Here is a 27,467-nt window from a genome sequence, read left to right as displayed (position 1 = left end):
GCGGCCCATCTCCCTAGCGTGGGATACCGTCCTCGAAGACTTCCTCACTCTTACCGGAGACCTCCTTGAACCATGTGACATACCCCTCCAGTACTTTCCCTCCCTCTTCCCTAATCGAGCCCCAGCGCAATAAACTCCCCTTCTCCTGTGGGTCATCTCAGTACCCCTAACCCCACCTCTGTCTGCGTGATCCGGCTCTACTGGAACCGCACGCCCTGGCATTGTCACTATCCTACCTCTAGCAATGCCCTTGTCTTCAACCCCATTCCTGTTCCCCACCTGCCTTTCTGACCTCATTTCGACGCTAGATCAGTCATGTGGACACTCCTGCTGTTATCATCTAATTCTTGTGCAGTCAAAATGTCTGTTGTTGTAGTTTGTTGAAAGCTGTAATAAAAATATTTGTTAAAAATAAAATCTAAGACTTGCTAAAATAGGTGAACTCACATTTCCTGTCAAGCTGGCATCTACAAAAACAAGCATTTGCAATGGAATAGGTCTCGAATTTACGAGAGTTGGAGCTATTGGCATAGTAAAATGACAATGCCTTTTATTTATATGTTGTTTTTAAAACAGATAAATAAAAGGCATTGTCATTTACAATGTCAATAGCTTAAACTCTCGCAAATGCGAGACCTATTCCATTGCAGATGCGTTGCGCTCCTGTGCTATACATGTTTTTAAGCGTTAGGAGAAAGTGTGTCCTGTCTGCAACAGGAGTCAGGACAAAGCTATTTGAGTAAATAGTGCTCGGAGGCTGTAATTAAAGTCTACCGAGTAACAACACACGTAACAGGGGTGTCGCCCTAGGAGGTTACAAAATTAGACAAGGCGGTACTAAGGAGGGACTTCTAAGCCTATTGACCAATAAACAGCCAGAGTTTACAGTGAACAATCACACAAGCCAATGAAAAATATGGGCAGAGAGTGGGCGGAGCTTCACACTCTACCTGAATACAGAATGCCTCATAGAGCAGCGCATGCACTGCCCAGGCTCGACCTAAACACTAGTCGCGTCCACAGAGAGCCCAGTGCCTGCATAAGCAGCCCGACCTCTGCATGTGCAGCTTGACAGATGCATGTCCTTCTGAAAAATCGCATAGGGTGCCTCACGACTGCATCATGCATCCGAGACCTGCAAATGCAGCCAGACACTCGCAAAGACAGTTGTACCTGCACATGCAGCCCTATTTCTGCACAAGCAGCCTGACAGCTACATGTCTTTCTGAACAACAGCAAGTTTTGCCATACATCTGCATCTACTGCCAAACACCTGTGTCGCAAATACAGCTCGGCAGCTGCACAGACAGCTGTAGCTACACATGTTCGCCCTAAGTGTGGCAGGGTATGCTCAGACGTGAGTCCCTTGTTCACTTGGCCACTGGATTCAAGATAGCCTGGCTGATGAGGATTATGAATCCGAAACCGGTCCCAGGATGCTTGTTTCCGGTCCAGGGAAGACATGGCTTGGCAGTTCGGGCTGGACTGTTACCATGAGGCACAGGGTCAGACTGATTTGCATGTAGCCATGTCTGAACTGGGGTGGCTGAGTGAACTAAAGAATGGTGATGGATTAAACCCAGATCAGTTGACTGGGGGTGAGTGTTTGATTTGTTCAAACGCTCCGTCCATCATCCCCTTTTGTATCGTAGCTACACATGTAGCACAAATCCCTGCGTGTCCAGCCGACAAATCCGTGTGCTGTCGAATAACTGCATGTGGTGCCATGCAAATGCATATATTACAGAACATCTGCTTGTGTGGTCAGATTCCTGAATAGACAGTCGTACCTGCATGTGCAGCGCAAGCTCTGCATGTACAGCCTGACAGCAGCCTGCCCTTCTGGATAATCAAATGTTTCCGGACAACTACATCTGTTGCCAAACGCCCACAGACGCAAACACAGCATGAAAACTGCACAGACACTTGTATAAATATATGCAGCACACAACCCTGCATGTGCAGCCTGACAACTACATGTGCTATTGTATGACGGCATACGATACCATGAAAGTGCATGTCCTGCTTGACATCTGTGTAGCCAGACACCTGCCGCCCAGCGCCAGTAGGTACAAACATACACCTCCATGTACAGCCCGACACTTGAACAATCTGCCTATATCTGCAAAGACAGCCCTATTATTGTATACATAGCCTGTCACCTGTTGCATACAGGGGAGAGGTGTGGCGCCGTGGCCAGGGCCACTGACGTTGGAATCTGGAGATCATAGTTCGATCCCCAGCGCCACTGACGTTGGAATCTGGGGATCACAGTTCGATCCCCAGCGCCGGCGGCAGATTAGCCCAGCACCATGTGACTCTGGGAAATAACTTGCTTAATCTTCCCAACGGCCCCCAGCGCCTAGAGACCCTTACGGGTGATTGTGCGCTTTACAAATGTGGATTTTTATTACCCAAAACCTGTTCTATCATACACCTGCATGTGCGGAGTGTTGCCTGACCCTGTACGTACAGCTTCACACCTTAACACAAGTTAGAAAGCCTATACAGAAAACCACTTAGACATATCATAACCTACATGTGGCTGGCATTTAACATAGATTAAGCATAATTCTACCACTCACATGGCATAAAACTTTGAAATTCTGGCCCCATGAGGAAGAAAGGAGATTGATTCTAACGAGGAAACAATGAGGGTTGCTTATGGCAGGTGAGGTGTAAAACAAAACACAAGCATAATAGCTACTTGGCTGGCCCTTCGTAGCATAGAAATATTGGTAGCAAATGAAATACGGTGTACCAAAAAACATAGAAGCCCCGTGTGGAAAAAAGCAAGTAGACCGGTCTTTGCCTGCATGGAAATCAGCCGGCTTGCAACAGAGGGAAGTGTGAAGTGTGAACTGTCTCACCGCACAGGAACTCACAAGACAAACAGCAGAAGTGTTTATGCAAGGAATCCATAGAATGACGACGTGATAACACAGATATGTTCTAATAAAGAGATCAAATGAACTGTATTGACCTTTGTAATACTGGAATTGATGATGAATTCTATTTTCGAATTGGGATATCCTGCACTTTAAAATAAATAGCGCTCCAGAATATTGCACACTTCTTGCGTTAAAAGAGCCCTGCATGTTTTATTAACAAGACGTGTAACAATGGTGGGGGGGAGGTGTTCTTGGCATTTAATACACAGTAAAGATTGCAGTGACGACACAGTGGGTTATATGGTTTTAATCTTTACAGTATGCACTCAAAGTTAGCTGCAGTTTTTATCACACATATATACAAGTTGAAATCCTGCCAAGGCCTGACATCAATGGGAGGTTCCTTTGATTTTGTTAATGATAACTTCTGTTATTTACAACCCTTAGAAACAGCAGAAGTGAGGTATTAAATGTTTTGTTGTTAACATAATTGCCAGAAGCATCAAAATAACAGAGATTGGCACTGAGGACAACAGGAGCATAAAATCAATGAGACAAAGAGCTCAGAGAACAAAACAAATATGTAAACCCTCACGTTCAAGAGCTCAAACAGAAAAAATACCAAAAACAGAAAAAACAAAGAGATAAAAAGTCCAATGACCATAAATACTAAGAAGCCAAAGACCAAAGTGACCAAGAGAACATATTAAAAAGAAACCAAAAGCTTTAGTGGGGCTTCCTGTGTAGAAAATAAACACAGTTCCATTTGTCCTATCCTCTATCTCTAACACTCACCAACAATAAGAAATCTAGAATGTTTCTTGCTTGATGATGTCAGGTTATTTCAGTTGTGGGAAGCAAAAGGACATGAGATGTTGGCACTGGAGGGGTATCACAACATTGCTAATAAAGGATATAGAAACCTTGCAAAAATATCTTATATATACCCTTGTAATAGTAAATGGTGGTACATACTATTTTAAAAATAGGTTAATGTTTTGAGAGATGGGTAAGCATGAGGATGTGGAAAATTATTTTTGAAGAGTGTAACTGCCTGTTCAGAAAGGACACACTTTGTGATGTTGGGGCGCATCACAAATGTTCCCGAATTCAGATTCGGTGGGATTGAAATGAGAACGCAAAAGGTGAACGCGAAAGATGCACTATACCAAATTATGAAAAACGTTTCAAACACCACTCACCGGTGTCACCTAGAGATAGGCGATTCTGTAACGCATGCTTTATAAAGGTTAAAATCCATCCTTTCACCCATCAGTCTTGCTTTCTAGAGCAATGTTCTACAGGAACGATGCACCAATAGTGGGGGTGGTGTGAAGCAATCACACTAGGAGTAGCCTCAGGAAGGCACTCCTGCCATGACTTACCTCGCTCTTGATTGGCTGCGGCCTCTTGCCTAGTTTCATCTCCAGGAAGTGTAGCGGGGAGATCATGCGGCCGATGCCACAGATGCCGGGGTATTTGAGGTCCTTGACGGACATGGTGGTGCCGGGGATCCTGCTGAGGAAACCCAGCCCTGGCAGGGTGCCAGCCGTCAACGAAGGATCTGGAATCTGCCCAGGCATCATATCATGAGTCCAGGTCTACGACTCTAGAAAGCAAAGGAAAAAAGTACAATGTTAGCAGGTAAGACTGAAAAGTCAAAGTGACCTTAGCTTGGCAGGGCCTTTCCAGAGCCAGCAGTAACTACATTTTATCAAAATGCTTAGAGTGCGAGGTGGGACCTCATGCAGCCCTTTATACCTCCATCAAGACATTACCGGAACTGATATCACATGATATCTGATCCTGCTGATAATAACAGAAGTGTCTTAATATGGCCCTTGACCCAAAAGAAAAGCAAATGAGGGTATTTTCATCTGCCATAGAAATGCACTGGCTGTTTTTTTTGTTTCTTTTATAAGGAGGAACAGGAAACAACTTGTAGGCACAGACCATGTTTAAACTTGCCTATGTTGACCAAACCCAATTGGGGGAAGAGGGAGAGGGGGGCTGAACATACTGTCTAAAGTATGATTTTGTAGTTTGTAAGTATTTCATTTTTTGTAGTATCACAGACAGTTTTCGTTGTCTGTTTCTAGCATTATTGTATTCCATACTTTGCTAGCCACTTTCTTCTTTCCTATTGGATGGCTGTCTTATTAAATTACAATCTTGTGCTTGCGAATTGTTGCTTCTATGTCTCTACTGTGTTTGTCTCTCCCTTGGAGCACTACTTTTTCACCAATTTTGTGACTGGTTTCTGTGGAGTAGACGTCCATTATTGACATCATAAAACCCTGTTATGTTTTCTTTATCCCTCTATCGACGTGGTATCTTTTTTCGAGAGCGCACTTGAATTCTACATTTAGTATTCCCATTCCCCCCCTGCCCTTCAATCCTGCCTTATCTTTGCCCTTCATTGTTGTGCCAGGTAGTGGGCTTAGTGATCCCTTGGATGTCCTCTTGCACCCTCCTGATGCTCCACAACTGTGACTTGTTATGTTAAAAGGCTAGAAAACAATGAAAACATTGCTTTCTATTCTTCCAAGGTGGCCGCCACGTTGGGTGATGCAACATGCATCATCACACTGCACCAATGCATGTAAAGAACCCTGTGACACAGTGTGATGGTCATCTGGAAAGTATAGAAAGCAATGTTTTCATTGATTTCTAGACTTTTAATATAGTCACAGGCATTGGCAAAAGCCATTGGCGTCACTCACTGAACTTCGGTAAGCGTTTTCTCATTGTGGCTCTAGTCACAAAAAGTTTCTTCACATTATTATAACTTCACAAATAACTTGAAAAAATAAATATAAATCACTAATGTCATGTAGAATTTTCTTTTTACCTTATACCTTGGTCATCTATTCTTTTGTACATTACTGCACTGTGCTGATTAAATGTACTGCTGGATACATAATTTACCACCGAAAGGGACATTCAAGATACTGGAGGGCTGTGAGGCAAAATCATAAATTGCCCTGATGCCCAGAGCGAAGAGTTTGGTCTCTGTAGCTAACAAATAGCCAAACATAATAACCTGATATAACCTCTACTGGAAGACTTTGTCCAGGTATAGCATGACTTTGCCTAACCCACAACTCTAGGAGTATGAACAAAACTATGCAGGGATACCAGCTTGTGGACAGGGAAGGTCATTATGACCAGGCCACTGATATGAAGGAATACTAGCTTGTGGGAACAGCAAGGTCATTTTAGATCCAGGATGTGCTATACATGGATGGAGTTTGGATTACTTTTTTGCTTAAAATGGGAAGTGGTGGGTGATGGGGATAGAGGGGTTATTAATGGACACATGTCTGAAAGAGTGAAAAGAAGAACGAAGGCTCAAAAGTAGGTTTAGAATGGTTGAGTTGGATGAAGAAGATGCAACCCTATGGTTTGCAGTTTGAGGGAGAGGGAGAGAAATGTTGAGTGAGTGATCAATGGGGATTTGAAAGAAAATGAGGTTTTGAGTATGGTTTTTAAATGCATGATTAGATGCAGCATCGTTATTGTTATTTGTACTTGTATAGGGACAAAGTTGGTTGAGAATGACACTGAGGCCATCAAAGCATGACTCGATAGGGCTAGGGGCAATAGAGGACCAGGTTGAGCAATTCATATGGTGCAGACGTCCAGAAACTATGATAGGCATAGTGTTATATTGCCAAATTAGGGCCATGTAGCTTGAAAGCTTATTCCTTACATTATCCTAGAAAATAATATGTCAGCTGTGACCTTTTGTACACATTTGCATGCACGACAATGTTGGATTAGTTTCTCTGAAACTACTTTGTTTACCCATCCAGCTTTGCACAATATCACGATGCCTTGAACATCAAGTACTAGGCCTCTCCACGCACTAGGTTCAAAAGGCGTCCTATCTTCATCCATGGGGTGACACCGCCATCTACATATCCATAACATCACTAGTCCAGAGCGCACATCGCAATGGCTGCTTTGAATTATAAATAATAGGCATCCCGATAGATTGGTACAGGAGGGACTTCTGCTGAAAACTAAGGTCCCTGCATGCTGAGAAATCACCACACACCAGTCTGAGATTCTGTGAGGGGTGTCCAACTCGAGACCAAGACCGAGACGGGATCCTTCACTCTCTCACTTCAGGTAATGGGGTTGGATCGTCCCTAGGGGGGATTCATGGCTCTACGCCCATACAAACTCTAGGTACACTCAGAGTAGGGTCCGCATTGTAGGAGTACCCTAAATTACCATTTTGCATATATACCTGCATATATTCACCGCTTCAACACCATGGTAGAAATGTATCACTCTTTTGGTGTTGGTCATCTCCTTAATTTGCTTCTGTCTCCTAATCATTGCAGCACACGTATTTTATGCAAGAATAACGTAGGTTCAATGAATATTATTGAAAACATCCCACTGTGTATTCTCTGTACATTTCTCTGAGGGCAAGTGAGCACAAGAGACTAAGCGAAAGATTCTGTACTGTTTCCACGAGTCCTGAGTGATCAGGGTTGTCATGTTCAGTGGTCGCCAGAAACTGTTCGCTCCATGGTACGTTAAGGGGGCTTACAGTGGCACTGTGAGCTAGCTGGTCTATAGGCCAACATATTCTGCTGGGTGTCCGGAAACAGTCTTGACACCAAGCCCTTCGTTTATGCTGTCTAAACAATGCACAGATCCTATAGATCAGTAGGAACTACACAACAGTAGTAGCTGTTTGATTTTTGTTTAGGTGGAGGCCGATACTTCCCACATATATGAGACAAGCGGGACAAATCGGAGAAGGTGGTTCTAATGGTATGTAGGGCTGTTTGTGTCCTAGAGTCCATAAACTTAATTCATGACTCGGTGATAGTAGCAACGTGAAGATTGGGGTTTATGCGAGGGTGGGGGCCCACAATGATAGACCCAACAGTCTAGAGGTAGAGTGAAATTGTATGGTTTTAGAAGATTCATTAAAGAACTCTTTTACGTGCTTCTCATCTTGATTAAGTGGATCGGCTCAATTGAAGCTCTTTTTCGTTTTGCTAGTAAATTAGGACAACGGCGAATAGCAGAAATAATATCCTTGTATAAAGCTAAGTGTGTTTCTGTTATTACTTTTGGTGCTGGAGTCTGGGGGTCGCAAAATTGTGAAAAGTTGCAGATTATGGAGAACAAATTTATAAAACGTCTCCTATCTGTTCCATTGGGTACGTCGAACAGTTTTTGCCATGGGCAGGTTGGTATGGAGTTTGTGAGTGATATCATACATGCAGCTCCATTACTACTTTGGTCTAAAGTTTGGCAATCTGAGGAATTGAAATTAACAAAAAATATTCTAAAAGACTGCCTTAAACTTGACCATTATAAAGAGATCCCATGGATTCGATATGTTAGGGATACCCTTTATAAGATTGGGTTAGGTAATACGTTTGAAAACCCTGACATGATTAGTAAGGATGCAAAGTTAATTATTAAAAGTGCTTATGGTTCTAATTTGGGTACCTTAAGGAACAGTAAACATACATTGTGTGTCAGGGGCAAATTGCTGCGACCTTTTTATCTTTCATATATCACCAATACGCAATGGCGTTTTTATTTGACAAGGTTTCGCATTAGCACTTTACACTTCCTTTTTGCATTTCCAAAGCAAGGGGGGTGGTGCGAGAAACTACCATTTTGCCCCTGTAATGATAAAGTTTCGCAAAATACTCTGCACCTTATTCTTTTTTGTGCTCTATATAAGGTCCCAAGAAACATCTTTATTAGACCATTACTATTATCCTTCGGATCACGTTATTATAAAGAGAGTTATGAATATTTACTATCTTTGTCAAACCCTAACATCTGTAATGCCGTACTTAATTTCATTAGATCAGCTCTTGTTATTAGAAATCGATACTGAAATATCTTGTGGGTTGAAAATCCCATAAAATGTATTTATGTTGGTTTGATGATAAATTTGATTCAGTTTCTTATCCAGAGATTCTAATGTATTGAAAGCCAGAAGTATGTAAAATGTATTGTGGTTTTTATTTTTTGATGTATACTTTTATGATTCCTTTGTGGAACCGAAATAAAGTTATTTCGGCAGAGCAGTGTATGGGAATGGCAGAGACAGATTTGCCAGAATCTCTGTTCTGAAACAGCTGGACTAGTGTAGGACAAGACCTGAGTGCATAGCAGATGAGCTTAGACCAAGTCTACCAAGAGTGTAGCAGGCCAGGATCGAAGTGCACGGCACAGCTGCACCTCGATTTTTTGTTTAAAAATTGGAGAGGGGGGGAGTTAAAATAACAAAATTAAATAGAGACAAAAACTAGATCAGTAAAACATTATATTACGAAAAATTCAAAAGAGTTAGGGGTGGGGTAAAAAACTGAATTTGGAATAGGTTAACTTTAGGCATTGGTTTGAGGTCCGGCAAGCAAATGTGTTACGGTTAGGGTTGGGGCAGGAGTTAGTGTTAGGATGGTGGTAAGGCGTAGGGCTTGAGTAATAGGTGGGGTTAAGGTCAGGTTAAAGCATTTGGGGAGGTTGTTACAGTAATGGAACATGTAAAAGACAGTGCAATATGGTAGTGCAAGAGATGGCTGGTACAAGGGCAGGGACAATATTAGGTGAGGGGGCAAATAGGTATGGGTTAAGGAGGGAGTAACAGATAATAAATCAAGGGTTAAGGCATATATCTATGTGCACTTCGCAAAATGCAATGTAAAAAAAATACTTTATCTCCACCTTTTCGTATTTTCCATTGACATACATGTTAACCACAACTTTTTTACCTCTACATTTTGCATTCTACTGTTTTCAACTCTATTGAATACAATACCAGACATGCTTTTCAATAGGTCAGTTGGAGTTGGTATTGAGTTGGGCAACACCAGCACCTGCTTTATGATCGCAAGGTTATTCAGTTTACATGTGATTGCCAAATAAAGCTCTTGCAAAACTCGATGTTTTGATGCACTGTATGAAAACAAACTATAATAAACACAGAATATACAACAGGGAGGTCAATTCTGCAAAGATCGGTGTGTAAACTACAGGTCAAGTGTTCTAGTCGCAGTTCAATAATACATAGGGTTGAATGTGCTCACTGTAGGCATCTGTGAGCACCTAAAAGTCACAGGTTAGCAGTGCTTATTTTGAACTGGTGGTTTCCGGTGCTTAGCACCGGCACATAATTGTCAGCACCAGCGCTTGTGATAGTCTGCCACAAGATGGCACTGTCTGACTAATTTAGAGATGCCCACAACAAAAGTTAATTATTAATTCAATAAACTTTCAAATGACTATTACCTTCTGCCCAGGCCATTCTCACAGCTTTGGGGGCAGGAAATAGTCCGAATTGTCACACTTGTAGGAGTGTGATGGTTAGTGGTTGTGTTGTTACTGTCATTGGTAGCGTTGGCAGGGACATTGTGTGATGCAAGCTGCAGTGGCATCCTGACAGAACCCTGGCACTTATTGTTTTTTTACAAATCAAACACTGCAGGTTATATTCCTCGTAAAATAGCTGTGGAGGGAAATATGCCTATTGCAAAGAGTTGTGAGTAAAGTACAAGTCACAGAATTAAATCACTGTAACGCGGCTCTGGCGGATACCTGCTTGTCATAGTGTCCAATCTGCTTCATGGTTAATGTGCCTGTTGCAGCGAACCATGCGTACATGAACCTCATATGCTCTGGGGCCTATTGAATGGGGGTTAAATTAATCTGCCATTTGTTGAGATGTGCATCCTAGGGATCATGTTTCAGCCCTAGTAGGTCCACTCTGGGGATGGAGAACCAGCTGCAGAGCTCAATACATCCCATTCTCAAAGGTACAGATTTAAGCAGGGCTGACTCATCCTTTCATCACTCCAAATCCCACAAAAGGAAGATATTTGGATTTAATAATATTAGCAATTTTACTAAAGTGCCTGGATGCCCCATATTTGGTTGCTTTATTTAAAATAAAATAAAAGTTGCTATTAATATTTCTGAACTTCTTCAAATTGGGAGGCCGATGTCTGTAAATTTAACCTACTACACATTGCCACATCCCTGCTGCCTAAAAGTGAAAGCATGCGTCCCAACTTTAAAGGGTAATAAAACACAGATTATTGCTTTTGCTCACGCTCTTTTTCAGAAAGACAGGAAGAATCAGAGAAAGTAAAAGATCAATGACGTTTGATCACCCATGCTCAACTCTTCAGAAAAAATAACAAATTAAACTTGCCACTGCTGTGAGAACAGATAGAAGGTCACTTTATTATTAGGGAATTTTTTAGGTCTAGCCTGAGACAGCGCATGCTCATCAGCTTGCGAGAGATACTGCGTACAAGGGGCTTGCAGCCCGCCCGTTACTCAACATTAGGTGGCTTCATTGTCATTCTTATTTGCTGCCATTCAATTGGCTAATGCCTGCTGGCTTCACTTACTCTTCTTCTAGCTGGAACATGGACCAAGTACTGATCGCTTCAGCTTGAGTGCAGTCTTTCCGCTGATCCGGCTGTGACTGAGGCACTACTTTTATTTTTCATTGTTCCCTGTCATTATGGTTGAACCTCTTGCATTTGTAGCTATGTTTTTGTAACAAAGTGACACTACCTGTACAGGACATTGTTTCCCCTTCAACTCCCCTCTTCTACCCTTCACAGAATCTCGACGTCACAGACAGCGCACCAGAGACCGAGGAGAGACACTGGCCCTTTAACGAAGAGGAGTGGGCGGCGTCGTACGCCGACGCTGAGACGTCTTATACGGAGGAACGCCAACACCAGGTGTGCTTATTCACCCGGAGAGGAGAAGACGTGTGGAGGGAAACCGGAGAAGAGCGGAGAACTACGAAGCGGGATCCAGAGACAGACTCCGAGCCTGAGGAGTCTAGAAGCAAGAGACCGGACGAGAAGCCAGGAGGCCAACGGTTCCACGATTCGCCCTGCCACACACCCAGGGGAGGTGTGTGGCTATCCCAGGTACGCAATACTATCCTGAACTGGGTGGGACGTAAGAACGAGTCTAGTAGTTTACCGTGACCCGGGATCTTGATCTGGTGTACCTTTTTCCCTGAGCACTTCCTTGCACCGCTTATAGTACGCTGTTGAGAAGATTACACTGGTTAATGTGTCTTCACTCCCTCTCCCCTACACTTGTATATATGTAAAGCACCCCACTGACGGAAGTCTGTTTCTGTCTCTTTAAATCGAGAGCCAAGACTGATCCAGACGTTAAAACCCGGAGAAGCCCGGAGGCGTTTCGTCGACTGGACCCGTCCGAAAGACATCACAGGAGACCCAGTAGAAGCAGGTCGCCACGACGAAATACGCCTTCAAGAAAGAAGTGTACTGACCATTTGCTCAAGTTAATAAAACCCGTTAAAACTAAGACCCGCCTTTTGCCAATTCATCTTGACCCCGTCACAGTGGTGGAGAATGCGGGCACCAGCACCATCTGTGTAGAAAAGATGGAATCCGTCGTGCAACAGTTAGTGAAGGGGCAAGAAAGACTTGAATGGGTAGTAGAACAACAACTAACTTCGGCTCAAGCTGATAGAGAAATATGGAAGAAAGCCTTTGAGTCCCACTCAGAATCGTTACCTCCATGGACTGACCCCGTACAAAGAACAGGGAACGTAGAAAGACCCGTCAGCCATGGCGCTCCAACAGTTTCCCTCCAAAAATATCAACCGGGGGAAGACCCAGATGCGTTCCTGTTAAATTTTGAAAGAGCCGCTAGAGCATGCGGCTGGCCTATCACTAAGTGGCCCTTCTTCCTAGCGCCTCTGTTAGGAGGTGAAGCCCAGGCCGCATATCAGGTCGCAAACCCTAATGGAGACACTTCGTATGCTGACATTCAAAAAATAATATTAGACCATCTTGGACTGGACGCAGAGGCATATAGATTGAGATTCCGAAAAGAAAGAGGAAACCCTGGAGAGAATCCGAAAACTCTTTTCGTTATATTAAAAATGGCCGCCGATAAATGGCTCACCCCGTCAATCAGCAGTAAAGAGGAAATACTAGATCGAATATATTTGGAACAATTTCTAGAAGCGCTTCCATTTGCAACACAAAAATGGCTGAGACAACACCATAACTTATCCACCAAGGACGCGGTCGAAATGGCTTCGACATTTTCACGGGCGCAACCCAAACACCCAAACTGGGACTATGAAAAGTTTAACAAGACAAATACGAAGTTAAGCTGGGACAGTGAAAAGTCTTCCAGACCCGTACAGAAAAATGAAAAGCGGGTACCGAGACCAGTAGACTCTTTCCGTCCTCGTCCATGGAGTACGGGACCCACAAGGCCATCAGAACCACAATGCTTTGACTGCGGAAATTGGGGTCATATCGCACGGTTATGCCCGAAGAAAAGAAGTCAAGAAGAACCAATGGAGGTCGGCTATCTACCCAGAGATGTGCTATATTCAGCAGAAATGGGAGCCACATACAGAGTAAGTGTTAAGGTGAATGGTGCATCTGTACAAGCTCTCCTGGATTCAGGATGTCGGCAGTCAGTTATTCAGTCACAACATGTACCCCTTGACCAGTATATTCCCCAAAAGAAAGTTAATATCAAATGTGTACATGGCGATGTTAAGCCCTACCCTTTAGCCGACGTACCAATACTACCGGCCATAGGGAAACCTCATGTTATTAGGGTAGGCGTCTTAAGAACCCTCCCCGAAGACTTGATTATCGGAACAGACAACCCAAGATTTTTGCAAATGTTTAAAAAAACTTTGGAACAAGGCTCATACATTCAATCTCAAGGTGTCTTACAACCAAAACTTATTTTGAAAGAAAACGACTGTCACAAAACAAATGGTGATATCCTACGCTTTGTCAAACTCTCTGAAAATGCAACGTCACCTACAAAAGGGTCATGTAGAGCAGCCGGTTATGACTTATACAGTGCTTACGATTATACTATTCCCCCACAGGGAAAAGAGCTTATAGAAACGGATATTCAAATTGCTGTGCCTTCAGGCTGCTATGGAAGAATTGCACCACGTTCCGGTCTAGCAGCAAAACATTTCATTGATGTAGGAGCCGGAGTCATTGACGAAGACTACAGTGGAAATGTCGGAGTTGTACTCTTTAATTTTGGGAAAAAAGAGTTTCAAATAAAGAAAGGTGATCAAGTAGCTCAACTAATTTGCGAACAAGTCTCATACCCCTCTTTGGAGGAACGTCAGGTGTTGGAAGAGACAGAACGAGGCACACGAGGATTTGGTTCAACCGACAAACAAAATGACACAGTTCCAGCGCTACTTTCCCCAGACCCCTGGATCATGGATAAAAGTTTCCGGTTTGCACAAATGAACGATGCGACACTATACAATGCCTGGGAACAAGCTCACGAAAATCAGACTGTGGATAACAATGTTTTTCCCAAATTTATAATACGAAACGATCTACTGTATAGACAAGGCAAACCAGATGATCCTCTTCAACTCCTAGTACCTGTGTCCTTTAGAGATCAAGTCTTATTCTTTGGGCACAGTCATTTGCTGGCAGGGCAAACAGGTCACGAAAAAACGACGCAAAATATCCTGAATAATATTTTTGGGCCTGGGATCTATAAAGACTCCTCAGTATACTGCAAAGAGTGTGGCATTTGTCAACGGAAAAACATGACCAAACCACCGGCAGTCCCCCTGCAGCCTTTACCTATTATTGGTAAACCGTTCGAGAGAGTCGGTATGGACATCATTGGACCCTTGCCCAAAACCAGAAAAGGATTCCAGCATATTCTGGTAATAGTTGATTATGCTACACGGTTTCCCGAAGCTTTCCCATTAACAGCTACTACAACTAAACAAGTTGGTGAGAAAATGATTGAATTGTTCAGTCGAGTAGGGTTTCCCAAAGAAATCCTCACTGATCAAGGCACACCTTTTGTATCAAAGTTAATGAAAGAAATTTGCCATAACTTGAATATCCACCAGATTCGTACCTCTGTATACCATCCTCAGACGGACGGTCTGGTGGAAAGATACAATCGTACTCTGAAAACTACCCTTAGGAAAATGATGGAAGTCAGCGGATCTGACTGGGACCAAATGCTGCCCCTAGCCTTATACACGATACGGGGTCAGAAACATAGCAGTTTGGGAACATCGCCGTTTGAAATGCTGTACGGCCGTCTCCCGCGCTCACTCTTAGAGATGACTAAAGATGCTTGGGAAAACGAGGTTGTGGAGGAAACGGCTGCCTTGCTAGATTATGCCAGGAATCTAAAATCCAAACTGGGTAAATTGAGAGCGTTAGCCTTCTCTCAATTGGAAGAGAGTCAGAAGCGCCAGAAAACCGCCTACGATAAAGGAAAGAAATGGAGACAACTGGCCGTCGACGACTGGGCTTTGGTTCTCCTCCCTTCCTCGACGCAGAAGTTTCGTGCAGAGTGGGTCGGACCCTATAAAGTGGTTGGTACGATTGGGAGAACAAGTTATAAGTTGCAAGTGACTCCGACCAACATGAAAACCTATCATATCAATTTACTAAAAAAATGGTTGGGACCTCCACCAGCTGAAGTACACTTGCTCTCTTCACCTCAAAGAAGCTCCTCCACTCGGGATCAACTGATCCTTAATGACGAACTTTCTGCACAACAACAAAAAGACCTGCAGGATATCCTCACGAGACATGACTCCCTATTTTCCAACACACCTGGCAGAACTACGCTAGCGGAACATTGTATTGACACTCCTCCTGGAAAAAAAGTTAAGATACGTCCTTATAGGGTACCGGAAGCACGAAGGGCTGATATCAGAAAAGAAATTGACGACATGTTGGACTTGGGCGTTATCCGTCCATCCAAGAGTGACTGGTCTAGTCCCATTGTAATGGTACTAAAACCCGACGGAAGTCGACGTTTTTGCATGGACTTTAGAGCCCTTAATGACATCTCGACGTTCGATGCATACCCAATTCCTCGGGTTGACGAGCTTATTGAAAAGCTCGGTGATGCCAAATATATTACCACGCTCGACCTCACGAAGGGGTACTGGCAGGTGCCCCTTAAAGAAGAGGACAGGAAGAAAACGGCTTTTTCAACTGAAGACGGTCACTTCGAATTTACGGTCCTTCCCTTTGGCTTGCATGGCGCCCCAGCCACATTTCAGCGCCTAATGAACACTGTCTTGAGAGGATTGATGAGTTTTACTTCTGCATATCTTGACGACATTGTCATCTATAGCCCTGATTGGTCATCTCATATATCCCACTTACTCACTGTTTTTTCAGTCCTGGAAAACGCTGGATTAAAAGTCAATGCAAAAAAATCAAAAGTGGCCTTTCAGAAAGTGAAATATTTGGGATATGTATTGGGCCATGGTCTTATTGAACCTCAAATAGAAAAAATACGGGCCATTGCGGATACATCCTTCCCCACGAACAGAAGAGAAATGAGGGCCTTCCTGGGTTTAGTTGGGTATTACCGACGTTTCATACATCAGTTTGCTCACGTGGCTGCTCCTCTCACTGACTCTCTGAAACAACAAGGGAAATCGTCAATGCCCATTAGACCCACAACTGAGATGCAGGATGCTTTTCATAGACTGAAGTCCATAATAACTTCTGCACCGGTTCTTACATCTCCGGATTTTTCAAAACCTTTTTTGTTACACACGGACGCCTCAGACTATGGCATTGGCGCCGTGCTTTCCCAAGTCGGAGCAGACAATCTTGAACATCCAATACTGTATATTAGCAGAAAACTTTTTCCCCGTGAACTGAAATATGCAACGGTTGAAAAAGAATGTCTCGCCATTAAATGGGCAGTGGAGAAACTTGCATACTATTTGGAGGGACACGAATTTTCATTGTATACTGACCATGCCCCCCTATTGTGGATGGCTCGCAACAAGTCGAACAATACTAGGGTTTTGAGGTGGTTCTTGTCCCTACAACCCTATAAATTCACTGTGCATCATCGTAAGGGTGTCTTATTTATTTATTTATTTATTTATTTTTAATATTTATAAAGCGCTGCATATACCCGTGGGCGTCAAGGCGCTAAAAACCAGTAAGGAGATGTGAGGGGGTAAACTGAATGGATCAGATGAGACGGAATGGAAGAAGAAATTACTGAGAGAACAGCCAGGTTTTCAAGAGTTTGCGGAACTGAAGCAATGTAACACTCTGTCTGATATTGAGAGGCAAGGTGTTCCAAAGTCTGGGTGCTGCCACCAAAAAGCGTCGGTCACCCCAGGTAACTGTTTTGGTGCGAGGGACAACCAGTTGGCTGAGAGTGGCTGATCGCAGAGCTCTTGCGGGTTTGTAGGATTGTAGTTGGTCTCTGAGAAAATGTGGTCCTTGATTATGGGTTGATTTAAATACTATGCAGAGTGCTTTGAAATGAATTCTTTTCTGTACAGTCAGCCAATGAAGATCTTTTATGTTTTTGGAGATGGGTTCAAACTTTGTTTTGCCGGTGAGAAGGCGAGCTGCTGCGTTTTGTATTGTTTGAAGTTTTGCAATTACTCTGATTTGAGCATTGAGGAATAAACCATTACAGTAATCCAGGGATGAGAGGACAAGGGCAGAAACCAATGTCTTGATGGCAGAGTCAGGGAGAAAAGGGCGTATTTTGCGGATCATTTTCAACTTCAGGTGCGCTGTAGATACTGTTTTGTTGGCATGGTTCATGAAATTTAATCCTTCATCAAAGGTGACACCAAGATTCCTGACCTTCGAAGTCGGCGTAGGAGGAGTACCGAAGGTCTCTGGCCACCAACCGGTGGACCAGGCTGGGGAGAGTGGACCAAAAATGAGTACCTCGGATTTTTCCGAATTCAGCTTTAAGCAGTTTGTCGCCATCCAATCTCCTATGTCTAGGAGCCCTTTCTTAAATCTTTCAGCTACTTGCTCTCCGTCGCCTTTAATCGCCAACACTAGTTGGGTGTCGTCGGCGTACGAGGTAAGGCTCATCCCATGTGCTTTGATGGTCTTAGCAAGGTCCGACACATAGATGTTAAAAAGTGTCGGACTAAGGGATGAGTCTTGCGGAACTCCGCAGGGAGCAGAGAGTTGAGCTGATTGATAGGGTCCCAAAATGACAGCCTGCGTTCTTTTGGCAAGGAAGGAAGCTATTAGGTTTTTGGCAATGTGGCAGATGCCAAGACCTTGGACACGGTCGACCAAGGTGTTGTGGTCGACCGTGTCGAAAGCCGCTGATAAATCTAGCAGAACCAATATGGCAGTGCCACCCTGGTCCCTGATGACCCTAATATCATCAGCGGCTTTAATCAAGGCTGTCTCGGTCCCGTGATGTTTTCGGAACCCAAACTGCGTGTTGTCAAGAAGCTGATGTTCTTCAATAAACTCGGAAATCTGGGTATTCATGATTTTTTCAATCATCTTTGCCATGAAGGGTAGACTGGCAATTGGTCGATAGTTTTTTTAACTCACTTTTATCCAGTGAGGGTTTTTTTAGCAAAGGTTTTAGTAAAGTGTTTTTGAGAGGATCCGGATAATTGCCTGACAGCAGTATTAAATTGCAAACCTGTGTGAGTGCCGGTATGATGACATCCATGACTGGTCTGAGTACAGATAAAGGGCAAGGGTCCAGGGGGGAACCTGATTTGATGGTCGATAATGTGTTTTTTATTTGGTCCGAGGTAACTGGTTGGAAGCAAGGAAAAGTATTAGCTAGGGGGGGGTGGTAGATGAGATTGAACCCGGAGGTGATTTGGAGGAAAATGCTTGGTAGATGTCATCTACTTTAGTGTAGAAAAAAGAGGCAAGAGAGTCACACAAAAATTGTGATGGGGGGGGGGTAAGGTCTGGGGAATTGCCTGATAATGCTTTGGTGATTAAAAATAGTTGTTTGCTGGAGTTCTTGGCTTTCTCAATTTGATCACTGTAGTATTCTTTTTTTGCTTCTGCTATCATGTTTTTGTATAGTGCTAAGGATTCCTTATAGACAGATTTACTACTGGTATCATAGTCTTTTCTCCAAGTTCTTTCCTTGGTACGGTTGATCTGTTTTTGTGTCCTTAGTTTATCATTATACCAAGGTGCGGTGGGTTTGGCTCTATTATTAGAGTATTCCTTGGAAGGGGCTGATTGGTATGTAGCCTGGCCAATCCAGTCGTATAATTGCTCGAGTGCTAAATTGGGGTCTGAAGCGAACGCAGGGTGAGTTTGTTCTAGTATGACCTTCAAATCTTCTAAATTTACATTTTTCCAATCTTTAAAAGATTGTTTAGGTATAGGTTGGGGCTTGTTATTGCAGTGATTATTGGTAGCTATCTTAGCAAAGATTGCAAAATGGTCTGTCCAAGGCATGGGCAAAATATTGGTGATTTGCAATCCTTCTAGATTGGAAAAGATAGGGTCTAAAATGTGACCTGCTTGATGGGTGGAGGATGTGACAAGTTGTTTCAGCCCCAAATTACCTAGATCAGCGATAAGGGCAGCAGAATCGGCTAGGCGACCTAGATCTAAGTGGAAGTTCAGGTCACCTAGGACCGTGAAGCTACTTTCTGTGGCTACAGATTCCATCATAGTATTTATGTTAGACAGGAAGGTAGTTTTTGATCCCGGAGGACGATATATTAGTATACCCTTGAAATTAAACAGAGGGGAGATGTTGATAGCGAATTGCATGGCCTCACAGGATGTGGATGGAATAGATGTCGTTCTAACAGGATATGAATCTCTAGCAATTATGGCCAGCCCACCCCCTCTTTGTTTAGGCCTGTCCTGACAGTAGGCTTTAAATCCCTGTGGAACAGCGATGACCAGGTCTGGCTGTGAAGTATCATCTGTCCATGTTTCGGTGATAAACAGTATATCGAGTGCATAGTCAGTTATCAGATCAGATATTTCCTGCCTATGCTTACCAAGTGAACGTGCATTTATAAGGGCTATGGAGGTGACGGCACCTACATCATGTTTGATTAAAGCACCGTTTGTTTGGGGACGTATTAGAGGGATAGTGTAATGACAATGAGGGCAGATGATAGCCGTGTCCTTATGAAACTCTGAGGGTTGAATTTTTGAACATTTGGCCATATTGAGTGGTCGGAGCGCATGTAAGTCATGGCTGGCATATGTTTTAACATCTCCTGAGAGGTTTTGAACAGGGGTTATGGCCCTGGGCCCGGTCCTGGCACGGACGGGCGCAGACGGGCTTGCCTCCGGCGCGCCGCCGGCGCGCCCGCTGCGCCCGCCCGCTGCGCGGACGGGAAGTGCCTTTACTTTTATGCATCGAAAGAACGGAAAGGGAGGGAGTGCTGGATAGACTGGAGCGCAGCCCTTCCCTCCTCAAGATGGCGGGTGAGGTAGGAGAAGTCACGTGACCGCGACCGAAAGGGCAGCGCTGTTGGGGAAGAAAGCTGCAGTCGCGCTTTGCAGCGCGCGATGATTTCTAGAAGTGAGCGCCAAGGTTTAACCACCCAACAATGTATTTAAAAATACATCGAACTAGTTATGGCCCTATGCACGGACAATAACAGCTGATATAAGTGCAAGTACAAATTTTAAAAATAGAGGATAGAAAGAGAATCCCCCGGCTTCCGCCTCAGGGGAGAGCAATATTAAAATAATGGTTTTCGCCAGTGGTGAAGGAAACGCCCCTTAAGTAGACTCAGAGGGCGGGAGCGCTGGATAGACTGGAGCGCAGCCCTTCCCTCCTCAAGATGGCGGGTGAGGTAGGAGAAGTCACGTGACCGCGACCGAAAGGGCAGCGCTGTTGGGGAAGAAAGCTGCAGTCGCGCTTTGCAGCGCGCGATGATTTCTAGAAGTGAGCGCCAAGGTTTAACCACCCAACAATGTATTTAAAAATACATCGAACTAGTTATGGCCCTATGCACGGACAATAACAGCTGATATAAGTGCAAGTACAAATTTTAAAAATAGAGGATAGAAAGAGAATCCCCCGGCTTCCGCCTCAGGGGAGAGCAATATTAAAATAATGGTTTTCGACAATGTTGGGGCTGACTTTCTATCACGCCACCCACTCACCGATCGTGAGTGTCTAAGGGGGGAGGTGTGTAACAAGTGACACTACCTGTACAGGACATTGTTTCCCCTTCAACTCCCCTCTTCTACCCTTCACAGAATCTCGACGTCACAGACAGCGCACCAGAGACCGAGGACAGACACTGGCCCTTTAACGAAGAGGAGTGGGCGGCGTCGTACGCCGACGCCGAGACGTCTTATACGGAGGAACGCCAACACCAGGTGTGCTTGTTCACCCGGAGAGGAGAAGACGTGTGGAGGGAAACCGGAGAAGAGCGGAGGACTACGAAGCGGGATCCAGAGACAGACTCCGAGCCTGAGGAGTCTAGAAGCAAGAGACCGGACGAGAAGCCAGGAGGCCAACGGTTCCACGATTCGCCCTGCCACACACCCAGGGGAGGTGTGTGGCTATCCCAGGTACGCAATACTATCCTGAACTGGGTGGGACGTAAGAACGAGTCTAGTAGTTTACCGTGACCCGGGATCTTGATCTGGTGTACCTTTTTCCCTGAGCACTTCCTTGCACCGCTTATAGTACGCTGTTGAGAAGATTACATTGGTTAATGTGTCTTCACTCCCTCTCCCCTACACTTGTATATATGTAAAGCACCCCACTGACGGAAGTCTGTTTCTGTCTCTTTAAATCGAGAGCCAAGACGGATCCAGACGTTAAAACCCGGAGAAGCCCGGAGGCGTTTCGTCGACTGGACCTGTCCGAAAGACATCACAGGAGACCCAGTAGAAGCAGGTCGCCACGACGAAATACGCCTTCAAGAAAGAAGTGTACTGACCATTTGCTCAAGTTAATAAAACCCGTTAAAACTAAGACCCGCCTTTTGCCAATTCATCTTGACCCCGTCACAGTTTTACAATACCACACATACTTCAAAGAAGACCTTTCCTCCTTTGAAATTGATGTTTATTGTCAGAACAGATGTTATCTGCTTCTATTGCGCCAACTGATGTTACTTGCTTTCAAATTCATTTCACTAAGACATGGAAAAAATTACTTTCTTTATGTGATAGGTTTTTTGCCAAATGTCACTTTTTTTTATTTTTCCACATACAGGGAGAGTAACTGATTTGTTCTGAATCACATGGTTGTTGTGCAGAGACCTTACAAGCATTGGCAAAGCCAATAGGTCGCCCCTTTGAGACTTTTAGCTCTGCCATTGCCTTTTGTTCATGCTGTACCGCATGGGCATTGGCAACTTTGGCAAAGATTTTTAGCCATGCTGTATAGCAGTGTAGCACTGTGCAGCATGGCTAATAGTGATAAAAAAGGGACTATGATGATGTATCCACCGATAATGCACTTAAAAAATAAAATATTGTAGCCCTGGCTACATCATAGCGCTTTACAGTTTTAGCCACACTGCAAAGCATCCGTGCTGCAGTACACCATGGCTACAAAACATTCACAAAGCCGATAGCTCTCATAGGCGAGACCGGATGTATGACGGTACAACGCGTGCTTTCACAACACGTACCGTTACCGCGCAGGTTTTACAACGCAGGTCGTTACAACGACTTGCGTTGGGGGGCGCTGGATAGTGAATAGTTTAATTTACTATTCCAACTCCAGTCCCCGTGGATAGTAGGGAAGGTGTTGGATAGTAAATTAAACTATTCCCTATCCTACAGCGCCCTCCAGCGCAAGTCGTTGTAACGACTTGCGTTGTAAAACCTGCATGGTAATGGTACCGCGTTGTGAAAGTTTCGTTGTAAAGGATGTTTCCCAGCGAGACCTAGTGGCTTTGCCAATGCTTGTTACACACCCGCATTTAATGGAGCATTGAGCAAGCCACAGATGCTAGGTAAACCTGTGCTTGTGTTTCACTGCCTGCCTGAAGCTTGTAATCCCACTTCCTACTATGGTCAATTTCTTACACTGCCCTCCAGCGCAATTGGTACACAAAGTTCACCAGAGCCAGTTTCTCTTGCTCTTCACTTGCAGGTGCATCTTCAACACCCCACCACTACCAGTTCTCAAACTACCCACCGGATACATTTTTTCAGAGCCTTTCAGTGTGTGCTCCTCGCCCAATAATACTTCTAACAATGGCCCCAGATTCCAGCTTCTCACATTGCCCGCCTATGTGGTATTCTCACAACAGATTTCACCAGAGCAATTCTTACACTGCCCGCGTGCAACTGTCCACCAAAACCATTTTCTCATACTGGCAACTTCTCACATTGCCCACTGGTGCAAGCTTCCAAACTATCCACCAATGCACGTGCTCTTCCTACATCACCAGTGCCAACTTCTCACATTGCCCACTTGTGCACTACCCACCAGAAAGCTCAATGGACGAACGAGACAGAGAAAACGAAAGAAAGGAGGAAAGGAAAGGGGCACCGAGAATAAGTAGAAATAAGTAAGGGAGAGAGAAAGAAAGATATATATATAGGCGGGGGCGAAATGGGGGAGAGAAATAGCACATAAAGCAAAGAAGAGCTAACAGAGATTAATAAAAAAACAAGTATTTACCTCATACAGTAAATGATGAAGCCCTGGTTTCGGGATGGATTGAAGGTGGGGGGCCGTAGTTGTGTGGGGAGGGCGGGTCGCCTCTGCTGTACGCCAGCACTGGGGCCTGGGGGGTCTCCACAGACCTCGTTCCCGCACAGCCCTGGCGGGCTCCAGCATCACTCCTCACACTCCCGGACGCCCGCCCACGGGGACCCCACGGGAGGCGTCACGCCCCCGGCTGTGGCAGCGGTGGAATGTGCCACCTGAGTGCCAGGCCTCGGCTTCGCAGGGTGGAGGGACAGACAGCCAGACATCCAGTCGGACAGAGTTTGGCTGCGGGCGCAGTCGGCTGCAGCGTGTAACGTAAGCCGTGCCGAGCCGTGCCAAGACAAGCACGGGAGCGCCAGGCCTGCGCCATTGGACACCCTGCCTGGGCCGGGGCGGGCGGAGCCACGGCGTGGCCTCGGCCTGCACCGGGGTGTGCAGGCGTCTGCGAGGGCCTGGGGTGACGTGAGATAGCACCATGAAGGGGAGGTTACAATTATGCCAGATAGGACAATCACAGCGTGGCCTAGGGACTGTAACTGAGAGAGTATCACCAACGAAGCGATGGACGGGAGCAGAGCTTTAAGTGCGCCGGGTCCTGCCGGTTTTGAGAAAGCAGGTGCTGAGACGGGTCCTAAACTGCAGCAGTACTACCATTCACTGCCTATGAGGTAACTTCAAATAGACCCGTTATAGTTCTTTCACAGTCTCACCATTTCACAACTGAAGCATTTTCAATATGCTGTACAGCAAACAGTAGTTGTTGCTTATTTATCTTATGCAACTAACAAGCATTGACAAAGCCAATAGTCCTGGCTTGTTGTAGGTGTAATGTTACTTGTTGTATTATATACTGGAAGCAATGACAGAAGCAGCAAATTACCAGTCAAGTGGCACACTATTCTAAGCACAGATTTTTAGGTAACATGTTTTAAGCCACGCCCTTAATTACATAGGCCACGCCCCTTTGAGAGACAACCCCCCCTAGTGTTTTCACCCCACTTAAAGCCCTGGATGGGGGGGTTACAGAACAGTGACACAGTGTGTACTGGCCAGCGCCAGGTTGTACAGATGCCTGTGACTGGGCCTGGGTACGTGACTGCCAGTGAGAAGAGTCAGAGTGGGGCCTCGGACCTTACACAGGGGTGTACAGGCTTCGGAGGTAAAAATATAGAGTACACAGAGGGGCAGGAAGTAGGAAATGGCCAGGACTTTTCCTGGGGCCAGGGCGGATGACTGTGGACACTAGAAGTAAAGGGACATGGTGCAGGACGTGGCTGAAGGCTTTCAGCCACGTCCTCAATACGCCCACTGGTGGGATATGAAACTATGCTTTGTACAAGTTAAAGACAGGGAACGTGCTGCACCCAGAGTCTGATCAACAAGGGTGAAGGCGACGTCACAGCACAGCATGTTCAAAGGTTGCCTCATGCCCAAAGACTGAGGCCGACAGGGCAGGCGGGGTCAGGTCAGAATGCGGCCTTGGGTGCCGTCCTATGTCCAGAGATGCTGCTCATGCCCTATGGGCTTTATGGGTAGGTGGAGATGGTGCAGGCCTTGGCTACCTTCCAGACACAAGCCACTGGGGACAGCCAAAATCTGTGTCCAGTAAGTTCGCAATGCTGCAGTAGCGAGGTAAGGCCTTACTGAGCTGTCTTTGAGGCTATCAGCCAGATTCATCAAGCCAAAATCGGCTCGCAAAGGGCCAGATTCTCCGAATCTGGCCCTTTGCGAGCGCTATTTTTGCATTTGGGATTCATCACCCCAAATGCAAAAATCGCAATTTTAGAAATCGCTAAATTGCGAATAATTGCATTTAAGGAATCTCAATTTGAGATTCCTTAAATGCAATTCATGAACCATTATAATATTGCGAATTCGCAATCTGGGGCCGCTGTTTACCGCGAAGTCTAACTACGTGGTAAATAGCGAAAACTTAGAAAGATGCACTTTAGTGCATTTTTCTAAGTTGTATGTTACACACCCACATGTCCTTTGGACATGTGTGTGCGCAACACCAGTGTACATTACCATTTATGGGATGCTACAGGGTGTCCTTTGGACACCCTGGCACCCTTGAAATCGCTTCCTTATTTGCGATTTGCTAATTGCAAATCGCAAATAAGGAATGACTCTCCATTCATTCCTATGGGCCTTTAGGCCCATAGGAATGAATGGGAAAGCCATTCCTTATTTGCGATTAGCAATTAGCGAATCGCAAATAAGGAAGCAGTAGAAATCGCAAAAAATATTGCGATTTCTACATGCGTCCCGTTTTGCGAGTCTTTAATAGTGATTCCTTAAAAATCGCTATTAAGGACTCGCAAAACAGGACTTTGATGAATCTGGGGGTTAGTTCCTCTGAATATGGCATTGCCACTGGGCATTCACGCAGGCTGTACCCAGTGTTTACTTGGGTGGTAAAAGTAGCCAGAGATTGTGTTCAAATGGCACTCTCTGTTTACCAAGTGCCTCGTGGACCAGGCCATAGGCCTTGCCAAAGGGGCACCAGGGCAACAGGACTGGGAGTAGCTCATAGCCAATCAATGCACTTTTTGGCTAGTAAAATGTTAAACCGTCCCAACTTGCACTATATATATATATATATATATATATATATATATATATATATATATATATATATATATATACTGTTAAACCTATTCTATAGTGTCACTGTACTACAAACGAAACTCACGTTAGAATTAATGTTTAACTTGCTTACAATGTGCTTTGCATTTAAACTTTGATTCACAATAAAACATATTGTTGCTTAAAAACACATTCTAAATATTAGTACATTATCCCCAAACAAAAATAAACATTTGTCAAACATTGACATATATATATCTGCAGTCTCGGACAAACAATTAATACTACAGATGACGCTCAAATGTTCTAAGTCTTTCTAAAAAGTACTAAAATCAATGAATAATCCTGTAGTATAAAAATATTCGTAATGAGTAATGTGATATATAATCCCACTCAGTATTCAACTACGTGTTTTGCAATTGTCATCGTAACCCTGTGATATCAATATAGGCCCATATTAAACAGTTTTCTAATGAAAGAATGAATGAATGGACAGCCATTTGTAAAGCGCACAGATGCTTCACAGAGAAGCATCCCAGCACTCATACCAGTAGACCAACAGGGCAGCAATTATAAGTAGGCGCCCCATAAAAGAGGAATTTTCAAACCAGATATGAAAGCCTGCTCAGAATCAAGTAGTCATGTAAATATTAAACAGAGTAGGACTGGACTCCCAGCTCTGAGGAACACCAAATCACAGTTCTTTGAAGCTTGAGGTAAAAGATGGATGGTATACAGCTTACTCCCTCTTAGATCGAAAAAACTTAAACCAGCAGTATGCTGACCTTGTTATCCCAGCCTCTTCCAGACGCTTTAATAAGATTTCATGAGAGACTATCAAAAGGGTACAAGAGATCAAGGAGAATTACCACTGCTTTTTTGCCGACATCTAAGGTGGCTTGACCAAACTCCCGGATCTCTAGAAGAGCAACCTCATTGCCAAAGCCTTATCAGAAGCCAGACTGAGTATAGTGCAAAATCCCTTTCCTTTCAATAAATTGGGGTAGCTGTTTATTAACCAGTTGCTCCAGCATTTTCCTCCGAGCTAGAAGAAGGGAATTGGGTCTGTAGTTACTCTGGCATCAAAGATCGGCATTGGGTTTTATTTTATTTTTTTGATAAGAGGAACACTAACTTTTTTTCAAAATCGCAGGAACAATGCCGAGTTAAAGGAGCAATTAATTAACCACTTTATCAGTTCATTTATAATTTGTACTGCACATTTAAGAATTTTTGGCAGAGAAGGGTCTGCAGGAGAGCTCAATCGGGCCGATAGAATGGACTCTTCCGAAACTGCAAGACAGATTTCTTCAAAATGTAAACCCTCACCCCCTGCTTGTATTGATTCTCCAGTACAAAGGCACTGGGCAGACGCTTCATTATCCTGAACCAGTTACAGAAAAATACGGCAACTTTATCCTGAAAATAATGAGAAAGATTGTTGCGTAATGTTTGAGAAGCCATCATGGTTAGTTTAATCCCATCACTGGAAACAAATGATCTAACTATCTGAAATATCATTTTGGTAGA

At 44.4% G+C, this 27,467-nt stretch overlaps 1 protein-coding gene across 2 annotated transcripts in view; it reads right to left on the bottom strand.

Annotated features, from left to right (window-relative positions):
* JDP2 (Jun dimerization protein 2) overlaps positions 1-27,467 on the bottom strand; it is a 63,254-nt gene that overhangs the window by 17,117 nt on the left and 18,670 nt on the right. For both annotated transcript variants that reach the window (XM_078662033.1, XM_078662032.1), the window contains one exon: positions 4,277-4,500. In XM_078662033.1, the coding sequence (XP_078518159.1) occupies positions 4,277-4,477 (201 nt within the window). In that variant the 5' untranslated portion in view covers positions 4,478-4,500. The remainder of the gene's footprint in view (positions 1-4,276; positions 4,501-27,467) is intronic.

This window comes from Lissotriton helveticus, chromosome 9, assembly GCF_964261635.1.
Source record: "Lissotriton helveticus chromosome 9, aLisHel1.1, whole genome shotgun sequence".
Lineage (NCBI taxonomy): Eukaryota > Metazoa > Chordata > Amphibia > Caudata > Salamandridae > Lissotriton > Lissotriton helveticus.
The sequence above is the reverse complement of the archived record's forward strand: the minus strand, read 5'-3'. Positions and strand labels throughout refer to the sequence as shown.